The 25565-nt window shown below is 42.7% G+C and overlaps 2 protein-coding genes across 3 annotated transcripts in view; one reads left to right on the forward strand and one right to left on the reverse strand.

Moving 5' to 3' along the window:
* Positions 1-738: 738 nt before the first annotated feature.
* Positions 739-17861, forward strand: iqck (IQ motif containing K). Its single transcript, XM_079366264.1, has 9 exons — positions 739-849; positions 923-1050; positions 1140-1290; positions 1378-1475; positions 1760-1812; positions 1977-2054; positions 2643-2727; positions 8809-8920; positions 13318-17861. The coding sequence occupies exons 1-9, from the start codon at positions 798-800 to the stop codon at positions 13485-13487; spliced, it is 927 nt and encodes a 308-aa protein (XP_079222390.1). The 5' UTR covers positions 739-797; the 3' UTR covers positions 13488-17861.
* gprc5ba (G protein-coupled receptor, class C, group 5, member Ba) overlaps positions 15931-25565 on the reverse strand; it is an 11130-nt gene continuing 1495 nt past the window's right edge. The window contains exons 2-4 of one of the 2 annotated variants that reach the window (XM_079366260.1): positions 21311-22342; positions 20923-21068; positions 15931-19780 (exon numbers count right to left, since the gene is read on the reverse strand). In XM_079366260.1, coding sequence (XP_079222386.1) covers positions 19736-19780; positions 20923-21068; positions 21311-22340 — 1221 coding nt within the window. In that variant the 5' untranslated portion in view covers positions 22341-22342 and the 3' untranslated portion in view covers positions 15931-19735. The remainder of the gene's footprint in view (positions 19781-20922; positions 21069-21310; positions 22343-25565) is intronic. The other variant, XM_079366261.1, reaches the window with a different exon arrangement.

Raw genomic sequence — 25565 nt, forward strand, 5'->3', positions numbered from 1 at the left:
ATTCGGATCAACTTTAAGTCATGTTATAAAACTAACTTCATAATGTTTACTTCTAGAGATTGTGTTTCCTTTGGTTGATCATCAACATTTTGAAGGAGGTCACAGTAACAGACCTGAATTTAAATCCAACAGGATTATTCCTGGATCACATCTGGATTGAAGAAACTCAATCAAAAAGTAAGTAATGGACAACTGCTTTGTTTATGCTTTCTGTTCATTTAAATGAAGGATTACGAAATTGAATTAAGTTCTACTTATTTCTTCAGTGTACTGGATTTAAATTACTGATGGAAAAAAATTAAGGAGATCGTCAATTTGGTTTAGAGATTTTACATTGAAAGGGAAATTAAATGTAAGCATGGGAAGATATTTGCTGCCCTCTAGCGGTGAACACCGGAAATACAGAATTACAAGAAGTACAGGCTGGAGCGGTTTTTTATCACTGCTGAAATAAAATGCTATTCTTGAATCCAAATAAGAAGCACATTGAAAGGAAAACTGCCCTCTTGTGTGCAAAAAAATCGGGTATGTTCGTGCCTCAAAACTACAGTTTTGACGATTTGACGGTGTTATCTCATAAAAACGCAAGGTTGAAAATAGGTGGCTATCGAATAACACGTCAAAGTCCATAAGAGTAAAATATTATGCCTTTCCTGTCTAAATTGTATGGTTATTTCTCATTGCCCCCCGATGTCAGGAAGGTGTTTTTTTGGTAATTAACACCGGAAGTCATTCTCGTGACTACATCCTTGGCAACCAGTGAGTCCCTGGCAACCACTGTCGCGATCAGCGAAAGAATGGCCAAGACAATCGGTGCCAAAAAGTCACTTTGGCATCAAGTGTGTGAAGGTAAGGTGATAAACGCTATAAGTTTAAGCTTCTGTTGATGGCAACTTCAAATAAATGTGGGGTTTTTTTGGAGAGTATGAAGCTGAGCAGCCTCGTCCTCCCAGAGCTGTGTGGAAAGACAGCAGCTCAGTGAACACCCAGTTCTCCCAGTACAGCGCCAGTACACACTCCCCAGTCTTCTATGGACTCACCACTGCCAAGGTGAACATGTCCTTTAATTGATCCTGTTTCTGCTCCTGTAGTCACTGTCTGACATAAGGACTATACAGTACAATCCATGCTTTCATCAGGTGTCTGTGGATGATGACCCTCTCAGAGACTTTGACCCTCTTCTTGGTCATCCGGCTCTCGCTGGCTACGCTGTGTTACAAAAACCACATCCTTCAAGTCAGAGGCCCCTGTCAGCACCTGAACCTTCCTCAACTCTTCAACTACAAACAAGTAAGATGATGGGTCACACTCTGCAGGGAGCACAGATCTGCATGCATCTTTGTCTGTGCTTAAAGTATGAATGTACGTTTGTACCAGGTCCTGTCCTGCAGTTTTTGGAGAGAAAAGTGTTTCCAGTGTTGTTGCCTGGACTCGAGGCTTTGCTGAAAGAAGCTCAGAAACACAACTGTTTTCAGGTCTGAATTAATTAAAACGTTAAAATGATTCGAAAATGTTAAGACCAAAAAAATGTTTTTTGGTTGTTCTCATAAATTCCTCCAGTGTTTATTTTTCTTTCTACTTAAAGCTATCCACTTTAAATAGAATTTTTTTTTTTACTTCATCACATTCATTTCATGGCTGTAGTTGTAAGTTACTTTTTAAATAAAAATCATCATTAAAATGTATAAATTGATATTATCAATTTTTTTTAAATGTGTAAATACTTCTGTGTGATGTACGACTTTCTTTTTTGTTACAGAGGAAAATAACAGCTTTTAACCCGTTTGATTTCCTAACTGAATGGCTTTACAAGTAAGAGCTTACACACACACACACACACACACACGCACACACACAGACACAGACACACTCTTTTAACTTAACCTTATTTATTATTCACTAGTTATGTTTTATTTTATCATATCAATTTGTGGAAAACATTTTTATCAGCATTCTAAATCTTGTCTTTTCCTCAGCCACAACCCAAGCAGGAAGAAACAGATCCATGTGAACTTTCATGACATCCCATTTGTCAAGAACTGGCTCCACATGCAGTGAGTGTCTCCTTTTTGCTATATATTGATAGGACTCCAGAAAACGTTGAAAATACACATATGCACATCACTTGATAATGCGCTGAGTTGATAAGATGCAGACAGAGACACCCAACACTATGGCTCTCAAGTGCTAATTTATTTGCTATGTGCATTTAACAAACACAACGTTTTGAGCCAGAGTCAGATGTCTGTTTAATTTGTCCCTCCTCGCTGAGTGAACCTCCTCCCAGTTGACTGACGTCTACACTCTGCACAAAGAGGATGATGAATGTCTTCTGCATAACATCATCATTCAAGTCAATGCAAACAATCTTTGGGCAAAGTAGAACTACATTTCCCAGCGTGTAGGCGTCATTTAACGTCCGTGTAACTACTGCTGCTTGTGGCGTCCTGAGGTTTAAAGAAAGATGTCCGCAAAAGAGTTTTGACTGATGTACTTTGTTAGGAACTAAATTGCTCTCAGGTGTCTGAAACATGAAGAAAAGAATCATACATTTTGCTAAACAAGCAATTAATTAGCTAACTTATTTTCTTTAGTAATGGCACACAAACAGTATTATACATGATGTGCTTTTCTTTCTTCAGTCCCAGGCCTCCCATCCCTCTGTTTCTACAGCTGAGCGAGGATCAGGCTGCTCTGCTGATCCAGGCTTTCTGGAGAGGATACAAGGTACACTCATCGTGACAGGAAGCACAACAGCTTATCAGAAAAAGTGTTTTATTAAACCAGTGCTTGGACTACAGACACAAGAGTTCATTAAAGGGACCTGAAAGATGAAAATATAGACCTGAAATTCTAATGTTGAAGAAAACTGAAATTTATTTATTTAATTATTGTTGCAAATCTATTCTTTTGATCCGCCCAAAAACATTTGATTACTGAAAAATGAACGAATACTGCAGTTTCCCACAAACCACAGTGAGCTGTGCTACTTGGTGCTGTGCTGAGGGTTTCTTTTAGGATACAATAGGCACCCTGCTTCATGTGCATTGGTCTAAAGTTTGATCTCGTTGTATAATAACATCCAGCTGAAAAGCCTCTCTTCCACGAGGAACACAATTTCATTCAGCAGCATGATTATGTCATCAGTGATGTTGGGCTTTAATTCCTTCCTGTGTGGGCGTTGGAGTGCTCTGTGCACTGTTATAAATAGATGTCAACAGACACTACCAGAGGCAAACTGCAGAGTTTTGACTTCACACGCAGATAACCCTGTGTCTGGTGTGGGGTGAGGATGACAGCAAGGGTTAGGTTTGTATTTCTTTCAGCAGAAACTCTTATTTTTACAGCTTGGCTATGAAAGCTATTGGGAGCAAACAAATGTCATGTGCAACTTCGTAGAGACGTCGAAACATTGTTTTGATTCTTCTTGAATTTGTGCATGAACACATTTTTTTTAGTAAGTACCTGTGTGAAGCCACATCTAGGCTAGACTACTTATGAACCAGCAGGGGGCAACACCTCCTTTTCTTTCTGTAACAAAAGTACAATCTTACTCACCTCTGCTCACATGTGGTGGCAGCACTGAGCAGGCTGACCCCACTGTGCTGACAGAGGTTCAGCAGGGCCACTGACAGCACTGCAGCCCAGCACCCAGAGGGGTTCACAGGAGGAGAGGCACAGCCAGAAAGAAACAATTGTTAGATGATGGGATGATCTATGTGGGAGGATTAAGTTCAGGCTATGCCAGGAACATTTTTTAAATGTATGCATGGATGACAAAAAGGATGAAAAAAAGAAATGCTGATGATAAGGAATGCAGTGGTACGGAGGGCAATGTAGCCCTTATGCAAGAAAAGGGGAACAGATGGAGGCTGTGAACGCAGCACAATCCGAGAACAAAGCTGAGGGAAGGCCTCTTAGGATCATCATTAATTCAGGATACACAGGGCAGAGATATTTTGAGTAGTTACAAGGTCCTCACACAGGCGTCGTTGTGCCTCCCTGCTAATGTTACCTGCTAACGCGAGAGACAAAAACAGTTAACAGCTCATTGAGCAGACGAGCAGGGACGGGGACATCAGTACAAGCGGAGCTGTGCAGCACTGATGCACCTTAAAGCTTGATTCTGTGTGTGTGCTGGCGTGGAGCATTAATGTGTGTTCTCTCGCATTGTAAATTTAATCTGACAAAATTCTCATTATGAAACTTGGGCTTACAGATTTAATATTTAAGTGAACAATGACGAGCTATATTTCAGCCTAATCTGTCCAAGTTTTTAAATACTTGAGAATAGTTCTGAGGGTTGATACAGGTGTAATAGGATTATAGGATTAGTTTGACGACATGATGAAAACGAGTTTTATGTTTGTTGTTTTGATACTTTACTAACCAGTCATTTATAAAAACATAATGACCTTTGATCATCATGATGTAGTTATGATTAAAACCTCTTCTTTTGTCACTATACCCCGTTCTCCTCAACCACTCCCCCTCTTTCCCCCGCACTCTTACACCCTCTGCTGTTATATAACCCGCCTGACGCAGCGCTGACTGCAGAGTGTGTGTGTTTGTGTGTGTGTGTGTGTGTGTGTGTTGGTAAGAAAGACAGACAGACGAAGGGCCAGGAAGCAAAGGAGGAGGGTATTTTTGTAGATTGGAGCTTTATCCCTCCATTATTAATATGATTCCTCCAAACATATTGAGGACGGAGGAAGAGCAGCGGTACAGCATGTACCCACACACACACGCACGCGCACACACACACATGCACATCAACAGCCTAGATAACGATATTGTCTGTTGTTATACTCACAAATATAAAGAGCTGATGGTTCTAAACATGTTACATAATCTTCTTTATACCGTGTGCCTTAGCTTTACTCTAATCCATTCATCCATGGCTGCTGCTGTAATGTACACACATTTACGTGCACACATACATCAAAGACACACTCCACTGATCACCAGGACTTCTCAGACTCTTTCAAGTCTAAGCCGAGTTGCAGTAATGTAGCTTCTGTGTAATAAATAGGCAGTTCAATTAGGCAGTCAAGACTGAAGATTTGTGGTCAAGCTGCAAAGCAGCATTGTGTCATGATCTCTCCACTGTCTCCACTAAGAGATTTATGAAGCGGACACAAAGCAGTTGGCCTTTTCCTGGCCTGAGCAGATCACTGTCCTGTGTAGAGTAGCGTTGGAGCTGTAGGGATTGTCTAATGGATAGTTAGATAAGGGATATATCCAACACAGCATGTCTATCAGTGGAATCAGATTTGGCTCATTTGAATATTTTTAAAAAGTAAAGCATAACTCTCATGTTTGAACTGAAAGACACTTATAAGCCCTCGTGATCACCCATAGGCTGTGTAAAACATGGGATATGGTGTAGCCTCCCTCACTGGTTTCATAAAGGGAGTTTGGAAGGTCATTGATGGCAGTCGCCATATTGGAAATGCTGTCTCACTAACTTTGGGTCCGTAAGGCAAAGCGGTGGAGCTGAAGCGGGCCTTAAGCGTTATGGAAAACAGTAAGCGCATCAGCCTCGCCCCGCCCCTTATTATGCATAACTTTTAGTCTTATATCATCAACAGAGATGAGTAATGAAAACAAATCATCCTGTATACAGTCTGACCTTATAATGAAAACGGATGTTTAGAGTAAACACACTTTATAAACCAGACAGTAAACTGGATGATTTTGGAGGCTTTTACAGCCAGCCTCAAGTGGACACTCGAAGAACTGCAGTTTTTGTTGCATTTGCTTCATTTATCATCATGATGGCACGTCTCCTTCCAGTACCAACTATTGTGCAACGTAAAGTAATTGCTTTTTTTCATAAAAATAACAAAATATTGAATTGTGGCTCAAACACTTCATACTTACTGCTGTTTAATCTTCCTATCAAGACTTGTATTTATTATTACTATTATTGTTTTTTCTTTTGGTGAATCATTTTAAATTCGATGTTGATCCAGTTGAAACATGTCTGAGGAAAGTATTGTTGGGCTGGCAGGCTCAGTTATGTCTAAAAGGGGCACAGAGTGAGCAGCCGGCTGTGTGTACTCTTCTTGACATAAACTAATAGAGCTGTTTAAAAGAATCGTGCACGCTCTCACCCGGAGAGCTGCATAGTCCACTGCAGAACTAGGTCTGAGATTCCAGCTGAATGATCCGGGAGCAGTGCCACATGAATGGTTTGAACCGAGGTCCACAGTTGAGACCCTGATGGGACAAGCTGTGACACTCATGCAGAAAATATGTCAAAGGCGCTCAGGACAGACAGTGGCTGATGGCTCTGTTTCCTCCTCACTCTCCCTTCATACAGATGGGCTGTAGTAGGACACTGCACCAGGATTGGATGGGATACTGACATCATATGGAGTATCCCAGTGTAGTATAGTCTTACACTACATACCATGGGTGTTCAATGTATTGATCAGATTTTATGTTGATCTGCCAGTGAAGTGTTGAGGGAAGCACCAGTCAACAAAAAAACATGAAGGATTGGCTTCTTAGATGGACTGTGATTCTGTGCCTTTATGCAGCCTGTCACTGCGTCTGCTGATGTGACTGCAGCCACTTCCTCCAAACAGAGACCATTGTGCTGCTGCAGCCTGTGAGACCGAGAGAGGAGCTCGGTCACACAGGCAGCTTTGCACAAAAAAAGCACCCCCAGCTTGAAAGGCCGTTCAAGGAGATTGAAGTGTGTGTGAGAAACAGTGTGCATGCACATATTTGTGGGAACGTAAGTGTGGGGGGTTCTGCTTGGGCTGCAAGTAGTGTCAGCTTTGACAGATGGGAGGGGATGGAGCCCCTGTTTTTTAATGTGATTTGTATGTCTTTGTGACTTTCACGTTATTTCTAACCTTTGTTGAACCTCATAAGTCACTGAGGCTTCTATCGTTTGTAATAATATTGAGATACAAAGATGCAGAATTCAAACAATCTAATAAAGGATCATACTTGGTGAAATAAACAAATGAAACTTTGACAGATTTGATGATGAGATTTTCAACATGGTGATTAAATTAAAATCATCTAAAGCGTCAAATATCATGATATTTATCTGTTATGATTATACATTGTGTGTTGTACACACATTTGTGGTTGAGATTTTGCATGCTAAATGATGCATGTGAATTCATGCAGCCTTGCAATGTCCTATAATTTTTTCTAATCACTCTAATCCGTACCTTCACGTGTACACATAAGAAATGACTCACAGGCATACATAAACAGGCTCAGTGACAAGAACAATTACAGCTACAATATACTGTCTTATCAAAGACTCGGTAATGATTCAAACTCGTGAGATGAGATGTGAACTTGCATTATATGTTTTGTAAGTGTGATTCAAATGTATTAATATTCTCAAACAGCACACAGCCTTTGATGCGGAGTGCACAGATTCAAATTATAATACTGGCTCCCTGCTAATCAGCTGTGTAGATGCACACAGACAGCCTTCAAAACTCTCATGCATTCACATTCATCTCAGCTCTTTGTCTACTGCTGCCGTGCAGCATCCTGCTCAAAGCATGTATATTTAAAAAGCAGCTTTCCAAGAACCTGTTTTGCCCCCTGTGTGTGTCACATTAAAAAGCATTGCCTCAGGGGTCCAATCGCTATCAAGCATTTCCATCATTTAGAGACAGAAGAAGAACTTGGAGCTGTGAGGTTTCTGCAGAACAGCGATTGTAAGTGACTCAGAGTAGAAATGGCCACACAGAAAGATGCAAACAAGAGATGGCTGAACAAACACAACAGACTCCAACCCCCCTCAACCCTGCTGACCCTCACCCCTTATTTCCATTTCTATGCTTTGCTCCCATCAGCAGAGGGGCTGCTTCAGCGCTGTGACACCCGCTAAATTAACTATTGAAGCCTGCTAGGCTAACCCATTCCTCCACCCATTGCCAGGCTTATATAACGGCTCCACTTTCATAACCATTGCTAACATAGCAACACTATTGTGGCCATTAAAACGGGCACTCTGGAGAATGTTTGGTTCCAATTCAGAGGGAGGCATAAGGGGCCTGGAGAGAAGAGAAGAGAGAGGAGAAGAGTGATGGATGAAAGAGGAGGAGAGAGTAAGGTGTTGTTAGAGAGAAGAGAGAGAGGGCAGGGTTGGATGAAACTGTGAGGAGAAGGATGCAGAGTTATTGTAGAAGTAGCAGTCGTAGAAGGGGACAAACAGAGAAAAATGACTGAGCTCTTCAGCGATATGTTTTATTCATTGAAATAAATGAGAGCATTCAATAATCTCTCAGCAGCAGCCAGCAGCCTACACAAAACCACAACCCAAGAACTTCAGGGGTTCCCTTTGACCACAAAGTGTAACCAGCTCCAGACCAGGCAGGGCAGAGAGAGGAACAGACTTTGACCCATTTACCCACCTATGTGGACACGCTGAGTTATACATCTTAACACGCTTCATTACCATTGATAGCCCTAGTTTCAGTGTAAAAGGCCATTTTTAGACACAGTTTCCACCATTCCATAATTTTCTTATTAGTAGGAAATTAGAGTGGATTTTAATGAGGTATTAAATTGGCCAAATCAAAATTGTTCATTATTGATTGATTGAATTTAACTTCAACACAAAACTTTTGTTGTGATCCGCCGACATCCTCACGTTTCTTTACTTCGTTTGTACAACTGCTGGAGTCAAGAGTAAGGACCTGAACTTTGTCCTTTTTCCTCTGATGCAATTATTGTATTTAATGTGCTTTTATCTCCACTTATCATCAAATAAAATTGTTTGATGATTTCACCTTATGCAAAGCTATGTACCTGTGTGTGTTGTAGATACGGGCTCGTCCAGATGTTCAGGAGCTGCGCCTGTGGCAGAAAGAACTGAGGGAGAACCAGGACATTGCCAAAACTGTAGAGCAGTTCTGGGCCAAGCAAGAGAGCAGAGGTGAGATCACACACACACACACACACACACACACACACACACGCACACACACACACACACACACACACACACACACACACACACACACATTCAGTGATGTTGTATCACTGAATGGAAGTTCTCAGCTCACCAGCAACTAATATCCACACATTTTTCTACTGTGGCCCGAGCACATTTTACAGTCATGGAAATAATGTACAGTGCAACCCATGCAGAAGTATAAGCACTGATGTACACACATACACAGTACAGTCAGACACACAAACTGCAGGCAGACAGAAGTGATCTGAGCAGAGCTTTGAAGTGAAAGCGGAGAGATGAGGATATGAAAGCCGAGACACAGAGAAAGAATGAGGGCAGACACCGAGATTGAGAAAGAAGAAAGAGACAGGGAAGTGAGTAGGGAAGAAAGAGAAAGGAGATTGCGAGTGAAGGAGAGAAAGTAAATGTCTGCAGGGCTCAGGGTGTGTTTGTGTGACAGAGAGATACGGCAGAGGACAGGGATACATGTGAAGACAGAGAGGAGATACAGAGTGAGGGCGATGATGATGTGTGTCCGGGCCTTTGATTGAATCTGTGTGCGTGTGGAAGTGTGTGTGTACTGTATGCCAACATGAAAGAATGAGCTGAGCAGCTGGGAATGCAGGCCCATGTCCAGTATGATTTACTGGCTTTAGAGCTCAATGAGAGTGATAAAACTTTGTCCTTGAACACACACACACAAACACTTACGCACAAAGTTGTCAACAGTATTAAACAGTGCTAGTTTTCTGGGTGATACATGAAAACATGGTGGCAATGAGGCTTTTGCTAATTGGAGCATTTTAGCTCGTAGGAAAGCTGTCACACTGTAGGTTGTATACAGATGGACAACACGCCTCAACCTCCTCCAGTCGTACAAAGAAGAAGCCAAAATACTACACTGTGCATCTGGAGGCAGAGTCTGAAAAGTAGTCTGCCTGGAAGCAGTTTTGACATCAACCCACTTTGGCTAACAAAAACACACTTTCAGCTTACCATCACTGTGATTTAATCTTTTCAACATATCCATAATACTAAGAGGATTAAACCTCATGACAAAGGTAATTCTTCACCACATCCTTCAGCGCCTTCATCGTGTCAAAACATCAATTTGATCTATTATCTATTACTTTGATCTAAAACACTTAAAGCCTTAACAACTGACTGTACTCCCATCAGCCATTGCTGTAATTGCAGGTAGGTCACTGTTGTAGCGAACATGTTAGTGGGTTAGCGTTTAGCATGACGTTTCAGTCTGCCTAAGTACTGCTCAGAGAGATTTACTTTTTCTTTTTGGTTGTTTCATTGTTTCTAAAATCAGGCAAGAATCAGCTCAGCTCAGCTGTCACTCTACGAACATGACTGCAATCATGACATTATGTACAACATACGAAAGTAGAAGCCAGAAAATGAGTGAGCAGATAAAAAGAAAGATGAAGAGAAAAGAGGTTTTTTTTTATTTTTCTGGAGCAATGTGTAAAATACTGACCTCCTCTGCTCTGACACATTCGACAAGGGGATTTGATGCACGGTGGGGATGATGAGAGGAAGAAAAAAAAATCTGGCACTCATAAGTGAAGTAGAAAGATAAATAACAAGATGCCTTTATTTAAAGTATTTGAGTTTTTACTTTGTTTGTCGGAGCAGTGGCTAGTTCAGATTTATGTGTGGACGAAGAGTTAGATCCAGGAGGGATCGTGACACAAATGGCTCCACAGAATCCGCACCCAAAAGGTCATGATGTCGAGCACTAATTTAATCTCATCAGTCAACATCCGCTCAAAACGTGTAAAGGATGATGCTCTACAGCAGTTACAGTTTTTTATTCCTCTTGTTCACATGGTTGTGGAGAAACAGGATCAGGTTCTTATATAAGACACTTCTGCCTGTGAACGTAGCTTAGCCAGCAGTCGTGTCACCTCTTTGTTTGTCACCTACAGACAATGACTCCATCATAAACACACACTGACACATTCCACACAACAAAGGCCCTCACTGCAGCAGTGTGCGGCTGACCAACATTCCTCCACAAAAACACTGTGCTGCTGCTGCTGCTGCTAACCGCTGCTACTGGCTCCTGCACGGCTGCTGCTGACCTGACATTCTAGCAGGGGGGCCTGGGGATCAGTGTGTGTGTGTGTGTGTGTGTGTGTGAGCGAGAGTCTGCCCAGTCTATCCCAGCTGTAAGCCCTTTTCTGACTTCTTCAACAGAATCTGAAATGGTTGTGAGGATAGCAGGGAACCAGAAATGTGTGAGTTAGAAACAGCAGAGAGCGAGGGAGGGAGGGAGGGAGGGAGGGATTGATGCTGAAGTTGCAATTTGTTTGCTGGTTTATCCTGTTGTTGTGTTTTTGGATGTAATGAAGCAAGGACTGCTCTCCAGCACTGACGAATGAACGGCCCATGTTAGGGTTCGTAGTAGAGAGAGAAAGAGAGAGAGGGAGAGAGAGAGAGAGTGATTATTTAGGGAAGCCAGCTCTCTACTGTAAACACGCCCTTTAAGTCGAATCGACAACAGCTGCACCCATCTCATCTGACCCGAGGAGACCGGCATGTGATTCCTCCTCGGCCATTTCACATTTCACAGTCTGAATTCAGAATTAGTCAGAGACGCAGAAGGAAAAAAAAACAAAAGCTGAGTGAGCAATGTAACCGAGCGAGCGGACAAACAATGATACGTCAGGATCAAAAGGTCACAGTTTATCTGGCAGGTGCAGCTTTCAGCAGCTCATGAATCACCACAGGACTGTCCTTGAATCTAGATGGACATGTCGGATGTTTACCTTCAGCCTGAGTACTCCTCAAGCAGAGTGGTGAGCTTGCTGAGTGTAGAACAGTTCAGTTGTTATCAATAGTAATCTGAATAACTCAACCACAATTGTTATTCTTACAGCATTTGGTGCATGGTTAAATTGTGAATTTTTCTTGTCAGAATAATTTATAATAAAGACCCTCTGCAGCACAAAGAGAGAAATTCACTTTAAAATAATAATAAAACTCTGAGGATCAGCATCAGTGCTTCAACTTTTGCTACAGATGTTACTGAGTAATAAAAGTGTAATTAACACTTTTCTAAACTTCACTTTAAACCGCCACTGCAGTCATTTGGATATTAACAGAGCAGAACCTCCGCTATTAGCATCATCTCCAGCCTGTCTGTAGCTCCTGTTTTGGTATAAGTGGCCATATAGCAGCCTATTCATCATTGCTTCACTTCCATAATGTCACAGCTATCGCCTTTTACTGGCAGATCACAGAAGGCCGACTCAGTAGCCTCGCAGCTGTCACAGTGTGAGAGAGATGTGCTGTCTCACAGGTTCACTGTTTTAAAACACAAGCCTTCATCTGTTTTCTCTATCAGTTATATCGAAGAATAACATCTTAACAAATGTACAAATAGTTGGGTAATCACCATAGAAAGGACACTTAGAGTAAAACGTTATAGACCCTCACACACACACACTCCAGACAACTAATCTCACAAAATGTCCCTTTAAAAATGCCCCTTACACATTTCATTATTATTTGTAATTGTTAAGTAATGTGTTTGTGTTTGTTGAAGTCTATACCAGCTGATATGTTCTGTCTTCACTGTACTCCTGCACCATGTGTTGTACGCTTTGTTAGCACTTTCTTCACACAAAGTTTTGAAGTTTTGAGGGTGAGCTGAGTCCCAGGAGGCAGGACATGATATAAAAAGCTGGGAAAGTCCCAACATAATGTGTCTAACGTAAACAAGATAGTGGACAGATTAGTTCGTTTTTTTAAATGAATGTTATTGGACATTTCTCCAGTATCAACATAATAAGATATTGGCAAGCAGAAAAGAGCATGATCCCACCACTTTCACATGATAAGTCATCAATACCACACACTGAGTAGGAAGGATTTAGGAGTACTGCCTGTTGTACTCACTCATCCAAATAATTGGAGATATTTTTGCTGAAAGACTGGCAGGAGTCTGAATAGAATCTGTGTTTTCAAACATGCAGCCCACCAGGATAATTTGAGGAAATGTTAAAGAGTGCAGTGCAGGTGTGAAGAGGCTTCTGTTTTGAAGACAAAAAAAGAGGGTAGCTTTTTCTTTAAAAAAAAAAAGTGTGCTAGAAACAGAAAGTGGTTCCACATCAAATGTATTTTTTAAAGGTTTTCAGACATGCTTTGCCTGCTTTTAGGAAGCGTCTAACAAATCTGACATATTTAAATTTTTAAGAAGAGATTTTTCATGCTTTTTGAATGCTGTTTCCTCAGCGGAGTGCAGAGTAGAGCAGAATGGCACGATTGACATTTAGCAGCGATGATTATTTATTACAGTCTGCCTAAAACGCAACAGAGCACCTGTCCATGTTAAGGAAGTTGTTCTTGTTTGTCTCCAGTTGGTTCTGATCTTCCAGAAAGCCCTCAGCCCGGCGACTTAGACGTGTCCATCCAGGTCGTGTCCCCCACCCCCCAGGGCACTGTGGTCCACACCCCCACCACCCAGATGACCCCTGAGGTTTATGATTGGCTGATGACCCCCAGCTTGCTGACAACCCGCCCAAAATGACCTCGAAACCAACACTGACTGATAATCGTGATAAAGCATGACTGTGGTATCTCCATCTTTACCAGGAACACAAAACCTCTGCCAGGCTTGAGGTTCTATTAACTGAATTCATTGCTGTGTGGACACGGTTTGTCTGGTGTTTAAAGGCTATTAAACGTTGTTAGGTTGATGTCAAAGTGACCAAAGTGATCACTCAAACAAGCCATTAAAAACGCCTGTAACCAATTGGATAAGGCCATGCGAGGATTTATGGTCCGAGATCTGTGTCTAATTAGTTGATTGCTTTCATGACATTTTTGATGGATCACTTCCCTTTACGACTCTCACCCGAAGAATGAACACCGTACAACAAGGTTCACGTATAATACTGTAGCCTCTCGTAAGACTTAATATTTCCTCTTTTCCCAGCCAACAGCTCAGCGGTTGATATCCAGTTACTTCCTTTCCTTGTTGTTTCTGTTTTCCTTAGCAATACATATCACACCAAAGAGACTGGAGCATTTCCGACTGAGCCAGGAACTGACTTCAGGCTGGAAAGTAACCTTGTGTGCACAGCATCACTCTGCCTCAGAGAGACAGGATATTTAAAAGAGAAATTAAAAAATATTGCTGAGAGGGCTGATGATCGACAGCAACTTTAGGAAAATCCAATAATCTCCTTTGATCTTTTTATTCCACTGCTGAGTAAAATAGGCCTGTTATAAATCTCCTGATACATTGTGAATAGAACATTAGCAACTGAAGAGCAGGTGTTTCACATGTGAATGGGTATGGTCTTGTAAAGAGAGTCTCATAATAATGTAGGAGTATAAACTCACTTTTATTAAAAACTGACACTCTCGTGTCTCTGTTGAATATTTGAAGTAGTGGTTTAATGCATTTTACAAGCTGTTTTACGGAGTCAGAATATATATTTAGTTATTCTAGTTATCTAGTTATTCTTAAATGTCAGACGCTTTGCTTCCCATCCCCCGTTTTTTTTGTATCTTTTCGTTATCCAACTTCTTCTTAAATGTCACACATCAGCCATCAAAAGTTTGAAAAAATATTGAGGATAAAAGGACTCCACGCTGCTTCACTGACTGCTGTAATATCTTTGTTAATGTCAACGAGACAGTGCAGGTTGTTGCTGTCTTCTCCTGGCTGTGTCATTAAACTAAGAGAATAAAGTGCACTCCTGGCATCTTTCCATCCCTCCTTGAACTCAGCATACCTCAGAGGATACTTCTGGTCTCTCCTCCCAGTGCCTCTGCACAGAGGCATGGTGGCGGCGGCGGTCTCCTGATGGATGGCATCCTCCAACCATCTCAGGCACTGATGCACGCTGCCTCACAGCGAGCCACAGGGAGGGTCATGTATCTCTCTCTGCAGGTATGTGGAGGTCCGGGAGACAGCTGCTACTCGAAGTGAAGTGATAAAACAGCCCATTTCATTCCGGAGACATCTGATAGTGCAGCCAGCTCCACAAAGTCTGACAGCACTGGAACCAAATGAAACTGGATCTTTGAGCAGCAGGAGGACCGCCAGTGTAAAGCCTGAAAACAGCGTGTTTGATTGTGTGAGTCATGGCTGGATGTATGTAGAATACCACACGTTTACTCACTGACATATTCAGATTAGAGACTTACATTTTATATAAACAACATTTACCTGACAAGCCCAGATAAACACCTCACTTAATCCTGTTTCCAAACACCTCCAACATGCAGGATGTAAGAGGCCTAAGATGACCGCCTTCAAGAGTTTCAAGTGTTGACATATTATAGTCTACTTTCAGAAAATGGTGCCACTCTAATGTCCCACTGTTATTTGAACGCTAACACAAAAGTTGGGGAATTGGCTCGTGGCTCTGATCTTTCTGCAAGATTTTGCAGTCGCACAACCTTAATTTCCAACATGAGAGAAAATTATCTGATTGGTCAGGTGCAGCTTATCAGGCCGTGATCGGCCATTGTAGTTTAGCGTATACTGCACGAGTGAAGGTCTGTGATCTGGCTGAAATGTCATTAGTCATACATTTTAAAAATGTGGACTAAATGGCCTGAAATTGTACGCTAACTTGTGGCCCCTGGTAGCTTTATAGTTAGGAACATGGGCATATTTATCATTCTTATCTGATCCTATGTTAAAATAAGAAGTTTTCATTTAGCAAAATGTCCAATGATCGTCAAATTAATAAATTCTCCATTGTTTTTTTTTATCAACAATCTCACCAGCAAGTCTAGGGAGCACATATTTTGCTGATGAATAACCCGAATTAAAAATCTTTACATTTCGAGCTCAAGCTGATTGGATTGATCAGATTTGTCTTTGAAATAACCACATCAGTGTGTTTGCTTTGGTCTCAAACGACATGAATCACTTTGGCTCTGATCTTAACACCAAACAATAACCACATTAATCATCATGTCACTATTCCAGAAAGAAAACCACCACATCAATGTAAAAGTTAACTACAAACATGACACTTTTATTGAACTTTTTTTTCCTGACTCAGTTACAGTAACAAGAGTTAACTTTTTTTATTTTTTTTCTAATCAGGGGAATAAAGTTCTATACATAGGCATGCTGCGTCACTGCACAGTCACAGCTGTGAAAACCAATATCACCCCTGTCAGCTGCCCCGCTGGAACAGTCTGAAGGCAAGACAAATCAGGAGAGGACAGGCAAGGACATGCCAAACCCAGGGATGACGGGTGTTCAGTGGGCTGCCCAGGGATGACAAATGTAACATATAGAAGTTTTGTGCAAATTTCACCACAGTCTATTTGATTTTACACACAGAGACAACATCCACCTGAAGCTTCTCTTTTTTTCCCCTCCAGGCTTCAAACTAACAGAGGAATTTATTTTTAGGTCCAGTGATGATGGCATCTTGATCCTTTTTAGGGACTCAGACTATTTTGGACCACTTTCCCACTGACGTGAATCTCTTCGCTTCTCAAGAGCCAGCTCTCTCTCGTGTTTAAGAAAGCACAGACATTAAGTGTGTCATCTGATTATGATTGCTTTCACATGACCCTTACATAAATAGAGTTAGTATTCAAAAGTACGTCTGAGAAAGGGCTTACATGTAGAAATGGTGATAAGCATGCACAGATAGGTAGTCAACAAGTGCAAAATCTACAAAGTCACGTTATTCTTTTTTTTGTATTCCATGTTTCGTGAACTCATAACAAGAACTGAAACCTCCACACGTTGCCTCATCGCTGCTGCTGACCATCCCAAACCCGAGGTCAGCTCTTCTTTATGGACTCTTCACACCTGTGGACAGTTTCTGACCAGAGACGGCCCAGACAGAGCCTGACATTGCATGGCAAGCTCTGCTTGGGCACGGAGCTTGATCGCTGGTACCAGTCCTGTTTCAGAATAGCCAGTGGGTAAGACATAAACATACAGCAGCAGTTAAGAGGTGACACTTGGGTCTTTTCCTAGTCGAGGGTGGCTGTAAAACAAGGTGTCACCAAAATGACTCTGGGTGGACTTAAGATTTTTTTTACTTGCCCTTCCTGCTCTGTTTCTTATATAATCTTAAAAGTATCACAGAATAAGCTGTTTTGAAGTGCTTAACGTAATTCACAGCTGTTATAGTTTTCAACTAAATAAAAAGGGTTTTGTGTGTATCCCGTAACTGTTACAGCAAAACATGGACCGCTATCTCGACCTCCGACTGTATGTAGAGACGGACGACTTGTCTCCACTTCCTCCCGTTAAACAAAAATGAAGGTGAAATGGGCCTCTGAAAATAATTTTTTTGTGATATTGATGTCCTTCCCACAGCAGAACAGATGCTTGTGTCAGTTATGGAAAGTTTAATGACTCTTGTGTCAAACTTCCTCCTCTACTTTGCTAATCTAACACATACAGCAACGCAGGAGCCGCAACTGTCCACATCATGATTTTATACTCCTGTTTCGCGTCAAATAACTACTCAAAACTAAACTTCTTAGAAAAATGAACATAATTCATAAATCAGCATGGGAAGAACTTCTCTATTTGGACTCATGTCCCATCTGGACATGGACAAGGCGAAGCTTATGGCCTAAACTGCAGCCACTCAGCAGACGGAGCTCAGAATGTTTTGGCGTCACTTTTGGGGAGCTGTCATGTCGTCCATCTTTTTATACCGTCTGTGGTCTTGACTGGTATTTCTGTGCAGGCGGTACAAACAATGTAAAAGCCTAAAAATGACAACTCATATCATTTCCTTGAATATTAATCAAAGAAAAAAATAAAAAAGCATATCTAGTGTTGGCAAAACATTTCCAAAAATGCTATTAAAAAAATAAAGACACCAGCAAGAGAAAAATAAAAGCATAAAAGGAACAACAAGTAAATGTATGAACACAAAGCCAACCAGATAAAAAAACAAAACAGTTTGAAATAGTCAGTCTCCAGTCGGTCATATGATACTGGTGTCTAAATTAAACCTACAGTTAAAAAAAGTAAATAAGCAAGCAAAGCTTTACAGCACTACTATGTACACAGATTTTCCAGAGATGAGAGAGAGAGACGATGAAGGGCGTGAAACGGAGACTCCTGTGAAACAAGAGTCCTTCTTGGCACGGGGACTCGAGCTCGAGCCGACCACAGAGAGACAGGAGGAGGAGAGGAGGAAGGAGAAGACAAAAACATAGAGCAGTGTAGCTGCCCCCACATCACACACACACACACACACACACACACTCTCTCTCACACATATATACAGGCAGGCTTTGGAGCCATTTTCTCACACTGATCGGACTGAGTGAAGGAAGTCTCCACTCGGACCATCTCTCGCTATCATCTTCCTCACCCCTTCTCCCTCCTCTTTTATTTGATCTCCCTCTTTCTCGCCCGCACTGTAAAGCTGATCTTTCTAAGGTTCTCCGATATCTCAACACACCGGCCCCTCGGCTCTATAAATAGCCTGTCACTCAATATCTGACTACTGGATCATCATCAGTGTTGTTCCTGTAGTTCTGAGCTTCAATGGGAAACAGTGTGGAGAAATATTTAGCACCAGAATGCCACCTTGTCTTTGGAGCCCCATCTTCTTAAAACTCATAAAACTACAACACTCAAGTACGCACACATTGAACACTGATAGAGGAACTAGGAACAGGATACCAATTCACTTCCTCGCTCCATTTCCTGCTGATTTAAAGTGACAGTTTCTCCTGGCTGCTTCAAACCGCCAGTGGCAGAGCAGCGTGCAGTAAAGTCTGACCTAGATTCACCAAGCGCTGCCTTCTTCCGCCGATGACTGACGCCCTCCACGTCCAATCAGGATCCACTCTGCTCCGTAATAATAGTATTTAACAGTAGTTCAGTAGCAGCTTGTGATCCCTCTGCTCAGGTGCTGCAAGCTGCTTTGGAGCTTCTTTTCAGTTCTTCACAGTTTGTTTCACATTTTCGCAAAGTGTCCATGCAGGTGGGAGGATGAGGAGAGATGTGTTATATTCACAGACGGTGCAGAGAAATGCAAACGGATAAAAAGAGAGGAGGGGAGAGTGTTCGTAGGAAACAGTCCAGACAGAGGGCTTATCGTATGAGATGTAAAGAGCACACACACCTTTTTCCTCTCATTCACTCTCCAGACGCACCCACAGAGGCTGAATTCTTTTTAACAGGGCGGTGCTCGAGCTGTACAGTGGCCCGTGTGCTGCTTCTTCACCTACACTGTGGATAGATGGAGGACAGAGCCAAATGTTTCCACTTGAGCGCCAGCATTTTTTTGTGGGGCAGCAGAAAAAAAGACCTCCTGATTGACAGGGAGAGAGGGAGAGAGAGAGAGAGAGAGAGAGAGCAAGGAAAAAAGCAAGCGAAAGGTTTCACAGTTTTCAAAGATGCTTACAGTGCTGCAGTCTCAGGGGAGCAAATCAAAGAAAAACAAAAAGGATGCTGCATGTTGATATTTTCAGATCTAACTCAGCGTCAGTTTTGTTTTGCTACTTGCCGGTCACAACTTGAGACTTTAAACCCTTCTTTTTTAGATATTTGTGTGCTAGAAGAGCTTTAGCTCTGTCCTCCATGCCCTACTTTCTCTCAGTCTCTCACACACTCATACGTTCCTTGATTTGCACACAGTCAGTGTTTCAATCTGTACACAGAAGGAAAGGGCCTCGTTGGCATCCTTTTTTTTTTTTTTTTTTTTTTTCTAAGTCCAGTCCAACAAGGCAACTTTCCGATCTGGGGACCACCCTCCTCATCCTCTCCATCCTCTTCTTCGCTTAATTTTCGATCACACATCAATCCAATCCTCGCGCTCACCACAGCTGCCTGCCCGTGTAGGTAGGAGGAGCAGAGGGGACCTGTGGAAGGGAAAAATGTTGGTTTGTAAATGATCAATACTAAAGATGGCATCATACAATCACACGTTCATCTTTAGCCACATGCACACAGAAGCTGAATCAGTCCCATTTACACATGCTCTCCTGCAACTCCCTCTGTGGTTGGAGATCATATATATCTTGGCTGTCTTCTATCATTAACATTAAACGTCTCCTTTTATATAGTAGCCTTTTAACTGGACCCCATTTAATGCAAACCACAAAGCAGAAGCATTTAGAGGTAAGTAGCATTTAGCATATTGGCTTTAAACCCGATTGATATCCCTTCCTTTACGGACGTAGTTTGACATTTAAGCATCTGCTGTTCTCCAGTTAAAGACAAAAGTCAGAGGAGATTGATATAACTCTCATATCTGTACCATCTCACACACTTACACCACTATTGACTTCTCATCTCATTACTTTCTTTAATTAAACGCTTATATCTTTAACATTTCTCATTGAACATAATTTATCCGAGGCACTTTCATTTAAGTGTTGAGAATGCTGCGTAAGTAAATGTGCCTCATCTTCGGCATAAATACACAAAAACGCTGTTAAGCTAATGAAGTTTTATGCAGAGCAGTGTTCTTCTCTCTCCTGTTGTCAGCTGCAACCTCAAGAAATAGTGACTACAAACTTTAGATTTTTTACTGTAAAAAAAGTATTGCAGCCACTGTGTTGTGTTGTGCTGTGTGGCAGACTTAATTTACAACACAGAGGCGGCAAATAAGTTCACCTGTGTCAGCCAGGGTGCCCATTACTCCTGTGTAATGAAAGGCATGACAAGCAGGCAGACAGTTGCATCATTCAGTGGACTGATAGCATCACTGCTTTTTACACACACACACTCACAGGAGGCCACAGAAGTTCTCACACATACACAAATCGAAGCCAGATGAGGCACCATTTGTGACAAACCCATCCATGCATGTGTGCATAAACTGCAATAACACAGAAGCTCATGACCATGCACCTTCAGTGTGATAATGCACACACACACACACACACACTCACACCTCCCCCTCATTCTTGTGCAATGACGTACGGTCTGGAACGCACAAATGTGCATGCAGTCTTGTCGGCGTGGTCGAATGAGAGAGCGGCGTGTAAGCGGCGTGTACCTGTGACTGGGAGGATGTACTCACCGCTCCCCCGTTTAGGATCATGGTCATCTCGGTGGGCTGGTACACGTTGCTGCGGAAAGGAGCGCTGGGCCTTGGGCCGGTGTTGCTGTTATGCTGCACGGGGCCAACGCCACTCCTCAAGCCTGGTGTGGGGTAGACATAGATACAAAGAGAGGATACTTCCAGTTAAGAACCAGTTTAATGTCTCTGTTGAATCAAGACACATGTTGCTGTGTAATCCTGCACCTGAGAAACTTCCACCTGCGCGTATTTCTTGCCACATATGCATATATTTCCTGCTTCTCTATAACTCACTCTGGCCTAGATTCCACCCACAATCTGCCTGCACATATTTGTCCTGTCTGCTGTGAAAAATTGGTTGTACCTGCAGCGTTCTCATCACTGTATCCATAGCCCTGGTTCTCCACAAACTGCCTGTGAGACAGAGGGATGTCTTCATCAAAGCTGGTTTCTCTCATCCTCGTCGAGTTCTGGGAAGTGTCAAAGTAATCCGGGGCGGTGGGCTGTGGAGGGGATCTCATGCAGATGTGCGATTCAGGAATGGCATGGAAGATCAGCAGCAGCCAGCCCTGAGCCACTAAAGCGATAGCCAGTGCTGGGTCATTCCAGTCCGGGGACCTCCCCAACCAGTCGTTTCCGTACAGGTAGAAGCCCACCCAAGCCACCCACAGCAGCAGTGACAGCAGGCAGGTCACCAGCAGCCAGATAGCGTTGCAGCGCCACTGTCGTGTCTTCGCACAGAGGGCCAGAGAAGCAGCAGTCAGTGCTGCTAGTAGGAGGGCTAGCACATAGCTGCAGGCTAGCGAAAAGTCCATTGGTAGATACTGACAGGCAGCTCGGCCCTCCCTTAGCACGGTCAGAAGAAGCCACTCAGCGGCGATGATGCCCTGCACGGCGCTCAATCCCAGCGCAAGGCCTGTGAGGGCGCAGCCGCCGGGGCTACGGCGCTCCCTGCCGAGCCTGCGCAGGCGGACACCCTGGACCAACAGGCAGGAAAAGCAGACGGCAAACAGGAGACCCCACAGGGCCCTGCGGAGCAAACATAAAGACTCATCCTGCTCGATCAGGTAAGCAAAGCTCAGGCTGAAAAGGCCGAGGACACCTAGCAGCAGTAGGAGGATGGGTCCAACGGCGCTACGCTTCTCAGCCTCATTGATGTGGTGTAAACGGCAGAGCAGGACCAGGGCGAGCAGGACGGCAGTCAGCACCCCACCAGCAGCCACCGACTCCACAGCAACACCCCATATGGAGTCCAGGTCACAGAGTAGGGTGTAGGGACGCACGAGGCCCCAGCCGCAGCCTCTCGGGAGAGCGTCAGAGTCCTCTAAGTCTTGACTGGTAGCACGGTGAGTAACAGACAGCAGCAACAGGAGGAGGACTGGCAGGAACGCCATGTCTGAGACATCAACAGAAGAAGACAGAGAAAGACAAAGGAAAGAATGGGGAGGAAAAGAGAGAAAGTGAGTGAGTCGAACTGGTAACAAAATGTTTTCGAGCAGCAGAGCCGAGCAGTCAGTCATTCCCACAGTTATTATCTGCCTCTGAAAGACAATACTGACAACCACCGCTGTGTTTCAGAGACCAAACAAAAGGACAGCAGTTCATGCAGGGTGAACGACAGAAGCCTCCAAACACACAACAACCCAATGCTGCCTATAGCCCTGCCTGTTTTTGAACCATTTCAATGCCCCATTTTGCAGAGAGAACACCTACAGACCCAGAGAGGTCCAGATAAAGGGCCTTGTTGCCTTGCTGTGTTATTTGTCCGGTCTTGACCAGTGAACCTGCTGCGAGAGTCCCTGACAGAAAAGTTGCTACCTCATGCATTTTCATGGAGGAAAAAAAAACCATACAGACAAAAACTGGTGTGGATAAGAAGATCTACTAACTATCAGGCGTCTAAGGGCACACAACAACGCTCATAACAATGCATAATACACTGCATCGCCTCCAGTAAGCGCAAACCCTCGCATACTTGTCACAGGGAAGAAGAAGAAGCACTGAGAGAGCAAAATCAATGCTGTCTCTGAGACTGTGTTCTCTTTTACTCATCACAACTGTCAAGACACACACAGACTCAAAAACACACTCCTTTCATTGAGTTCTATGCTGGATGATTAGCGCTGTCATTTCACCTGGCGGGCTGTGTGTTCTTTTGAGAGGCTGATCTGTATTTAAGCCACCACAATACCTCTCTCTCACACACCCAACGAGTCATTTTGCCAGGTTACTGTCAACTGTCTCTCCGCTGCGTCGTTAAGCTAACAGAATTCTTTCCAAGCTGCCTCAGTGTGTCAAACAATCTGCTCTTACGAAGAACACACACATATTTTAAGCCTTAAAGCTACACTTTGGATTCTTTATTTCAGAGTAATTTCAGTCTCGCTCCAGTTTTGGCATTAGAAAATGTTCCTTGGTCCACAAATAGACTGTAGCACAATATTTACATACCACTTACAGGACACTGGATATCCCCTGCTTCACTCTCTCTCTACACTACGCCAGTAAGTCAGGGAGAGTTACGTGGTCGTCCGGGGAGAGTGGAAGATTTAAATACACACCAGCCAGTGCTGCAGGTCACACACTCCTTTCAGCTTGGAGCTTAATAAATGAGCCAGAAGAGACTGAGGTCGAGACATTTTCATGTATTTGTATCAAGAAAATAATGACATAAGTCTTATGAATATGCAGAAATACAGATTAGACTTACTCTCATTTTTTAAGACTTGAGACAAGTGATGTACTTGAGCACTAATATAAGTATTTGTAATTTCAGTGTTTTATTTTAATTGTAACTTATTAATTTTACCCCGGCGCAGGGACATGAGGAATGATTCTAAATATACCTGTTTCAATAACAAGGCAATAAAAAGAGAAGTACTGCAATATCGGGAGTTTTTTTATTATTACTAAAACTTCAAAAATTGTCTGAAATGCACAGAAACGTTTGAAAAATCATGAAAAAAACAGAGCTTGCATTCTTTCTTTTTAACTTTCAAATATCCTCTATCGGAACCATCAGCAGGAAAAAAAAAACAAAAACAACACTTTAATGCAGAACATATTGACCTATTGATTTCACATTGCATACTTTTACTTTTAATTTATGTGTCCATATTTTGACCACATGACATACTTTGTAGTGGATTCATTGTGATACCTGTGCACATAAGAGGATGGCATTAATATCATGACTGAGTTTATCAGCAGATCGAAAAAGATAATATCTGTTCTGACACTGATTGTGGCATTTTATTTATTTCCAAAACTTTTACTGACTCAAAGAACACAACCTAACATTTACATGCTGTTTCATCTATTTATACACAGGCTTTGATGTATCCATCCTAATATCCATGAGATATATATATGTTTAAGTCAGCAGTTGTTTACAACTTCTGAAATATCATTATTTATTTTAGTGAGGCCCCAAAGGGAATAGCAGTGAAAGACGTATGTGTGTGTTTGTGCATATTCATTTATTCGGAGCTCTTTCATGTATTCTTTTGAGATTTAAACCCTCCAAATTTCTCCTCATTACCGAATTTCTTCCCTCCTTTATTTCCTGCCGTTACTTCAGCCTGTCGCTTCCTGTCCTCTCCTTCCCTCCTGGATGCAGCAGCTCACAGCCGCTGGTCGTTATCATTGTTGTTCTACATTAACATCAATCCCTGATTATGGATGGATGAGTCACCAAAACGCAGAAGAAAAAAACCAAATATATGAAGCCTTAAACAAACACAAAAACACCTTACACCAATGCTCATGCTGTGCATGCACTGGTTGCACAAAAACACGCTGGTCATGTCACACACGCTTACTCCTGCATTGTCTTGTTTTTCTGATAATTGCGGTTATGCCCTCTAAAGACGGAGATAAAACAAAAGAGAGAGAAGCTCACTTGTCCTCTAAAAACAAACTGCTCTTCCTCTGTTTGTTTGTTTTTTTACACTTTTTGTCTTTCTTCATTGCCTTCTTTTGTTACTTCCTAATGACAGAGTCTGTAAAACCATGCCGTCGAGACACCCTCACATCGGCAGAGGCTGCACACTTATGAGCGACCACTTTCTCATTCACTCACCCTCTCACCCAGTCACGGCCTCCTGCACAGATGGCTGTTCTGGCTCCTTTATGCAAGGGGCTGCCTCTGGCAAAACACACATACATGTGCAAAAATCCCCCATGCTTATGCAAACCTGCACCACACACACCTACAGCACACATGCCACACACATCCAGCTCTCCTCACTGCTTCCCACTAACATGAGTCGTGAAAAAAAGCGAGAGAGAGATGGCGTGCACGGCCGTACTCTTTGTGCAGCTGAGAGGACGCTGTCGCCGTCTCGTCCTCCCCCCCTCCCTCCCATCTTTCCAGACATGCATCTCTCTCTGTCACTGTCCTCCCCTCCGTTTAAAAAAATCCTCTATTCTGTTGGATTTCAATGCCACCTCTTTTTGAGAGCAGCCGCAGCCATCATCTCTCTGCAACATTTGAACGTGTGCTGTTAAAGATGCACCTCACACACCTCTCATCTGCCTTTCTTTTTTTTTTTTTTTAACCTCTCTCCTTCTAATCCCAAACACAACCCCCTTCCTTCCATTTTGGCTTCTCCTTCTTC

This window comes from Symphodus melops (assembly GCF_947650265.1).
Source record: "Symphodus melops genome assembly, chromosome: 17".
NCBI classification, from domain to species: domain Eukaryota; kingdom Metazoa; phylum Chordata; class Actinopteri; order Labriformes; family Labridae; genus Symphodus; species Symphodus melops.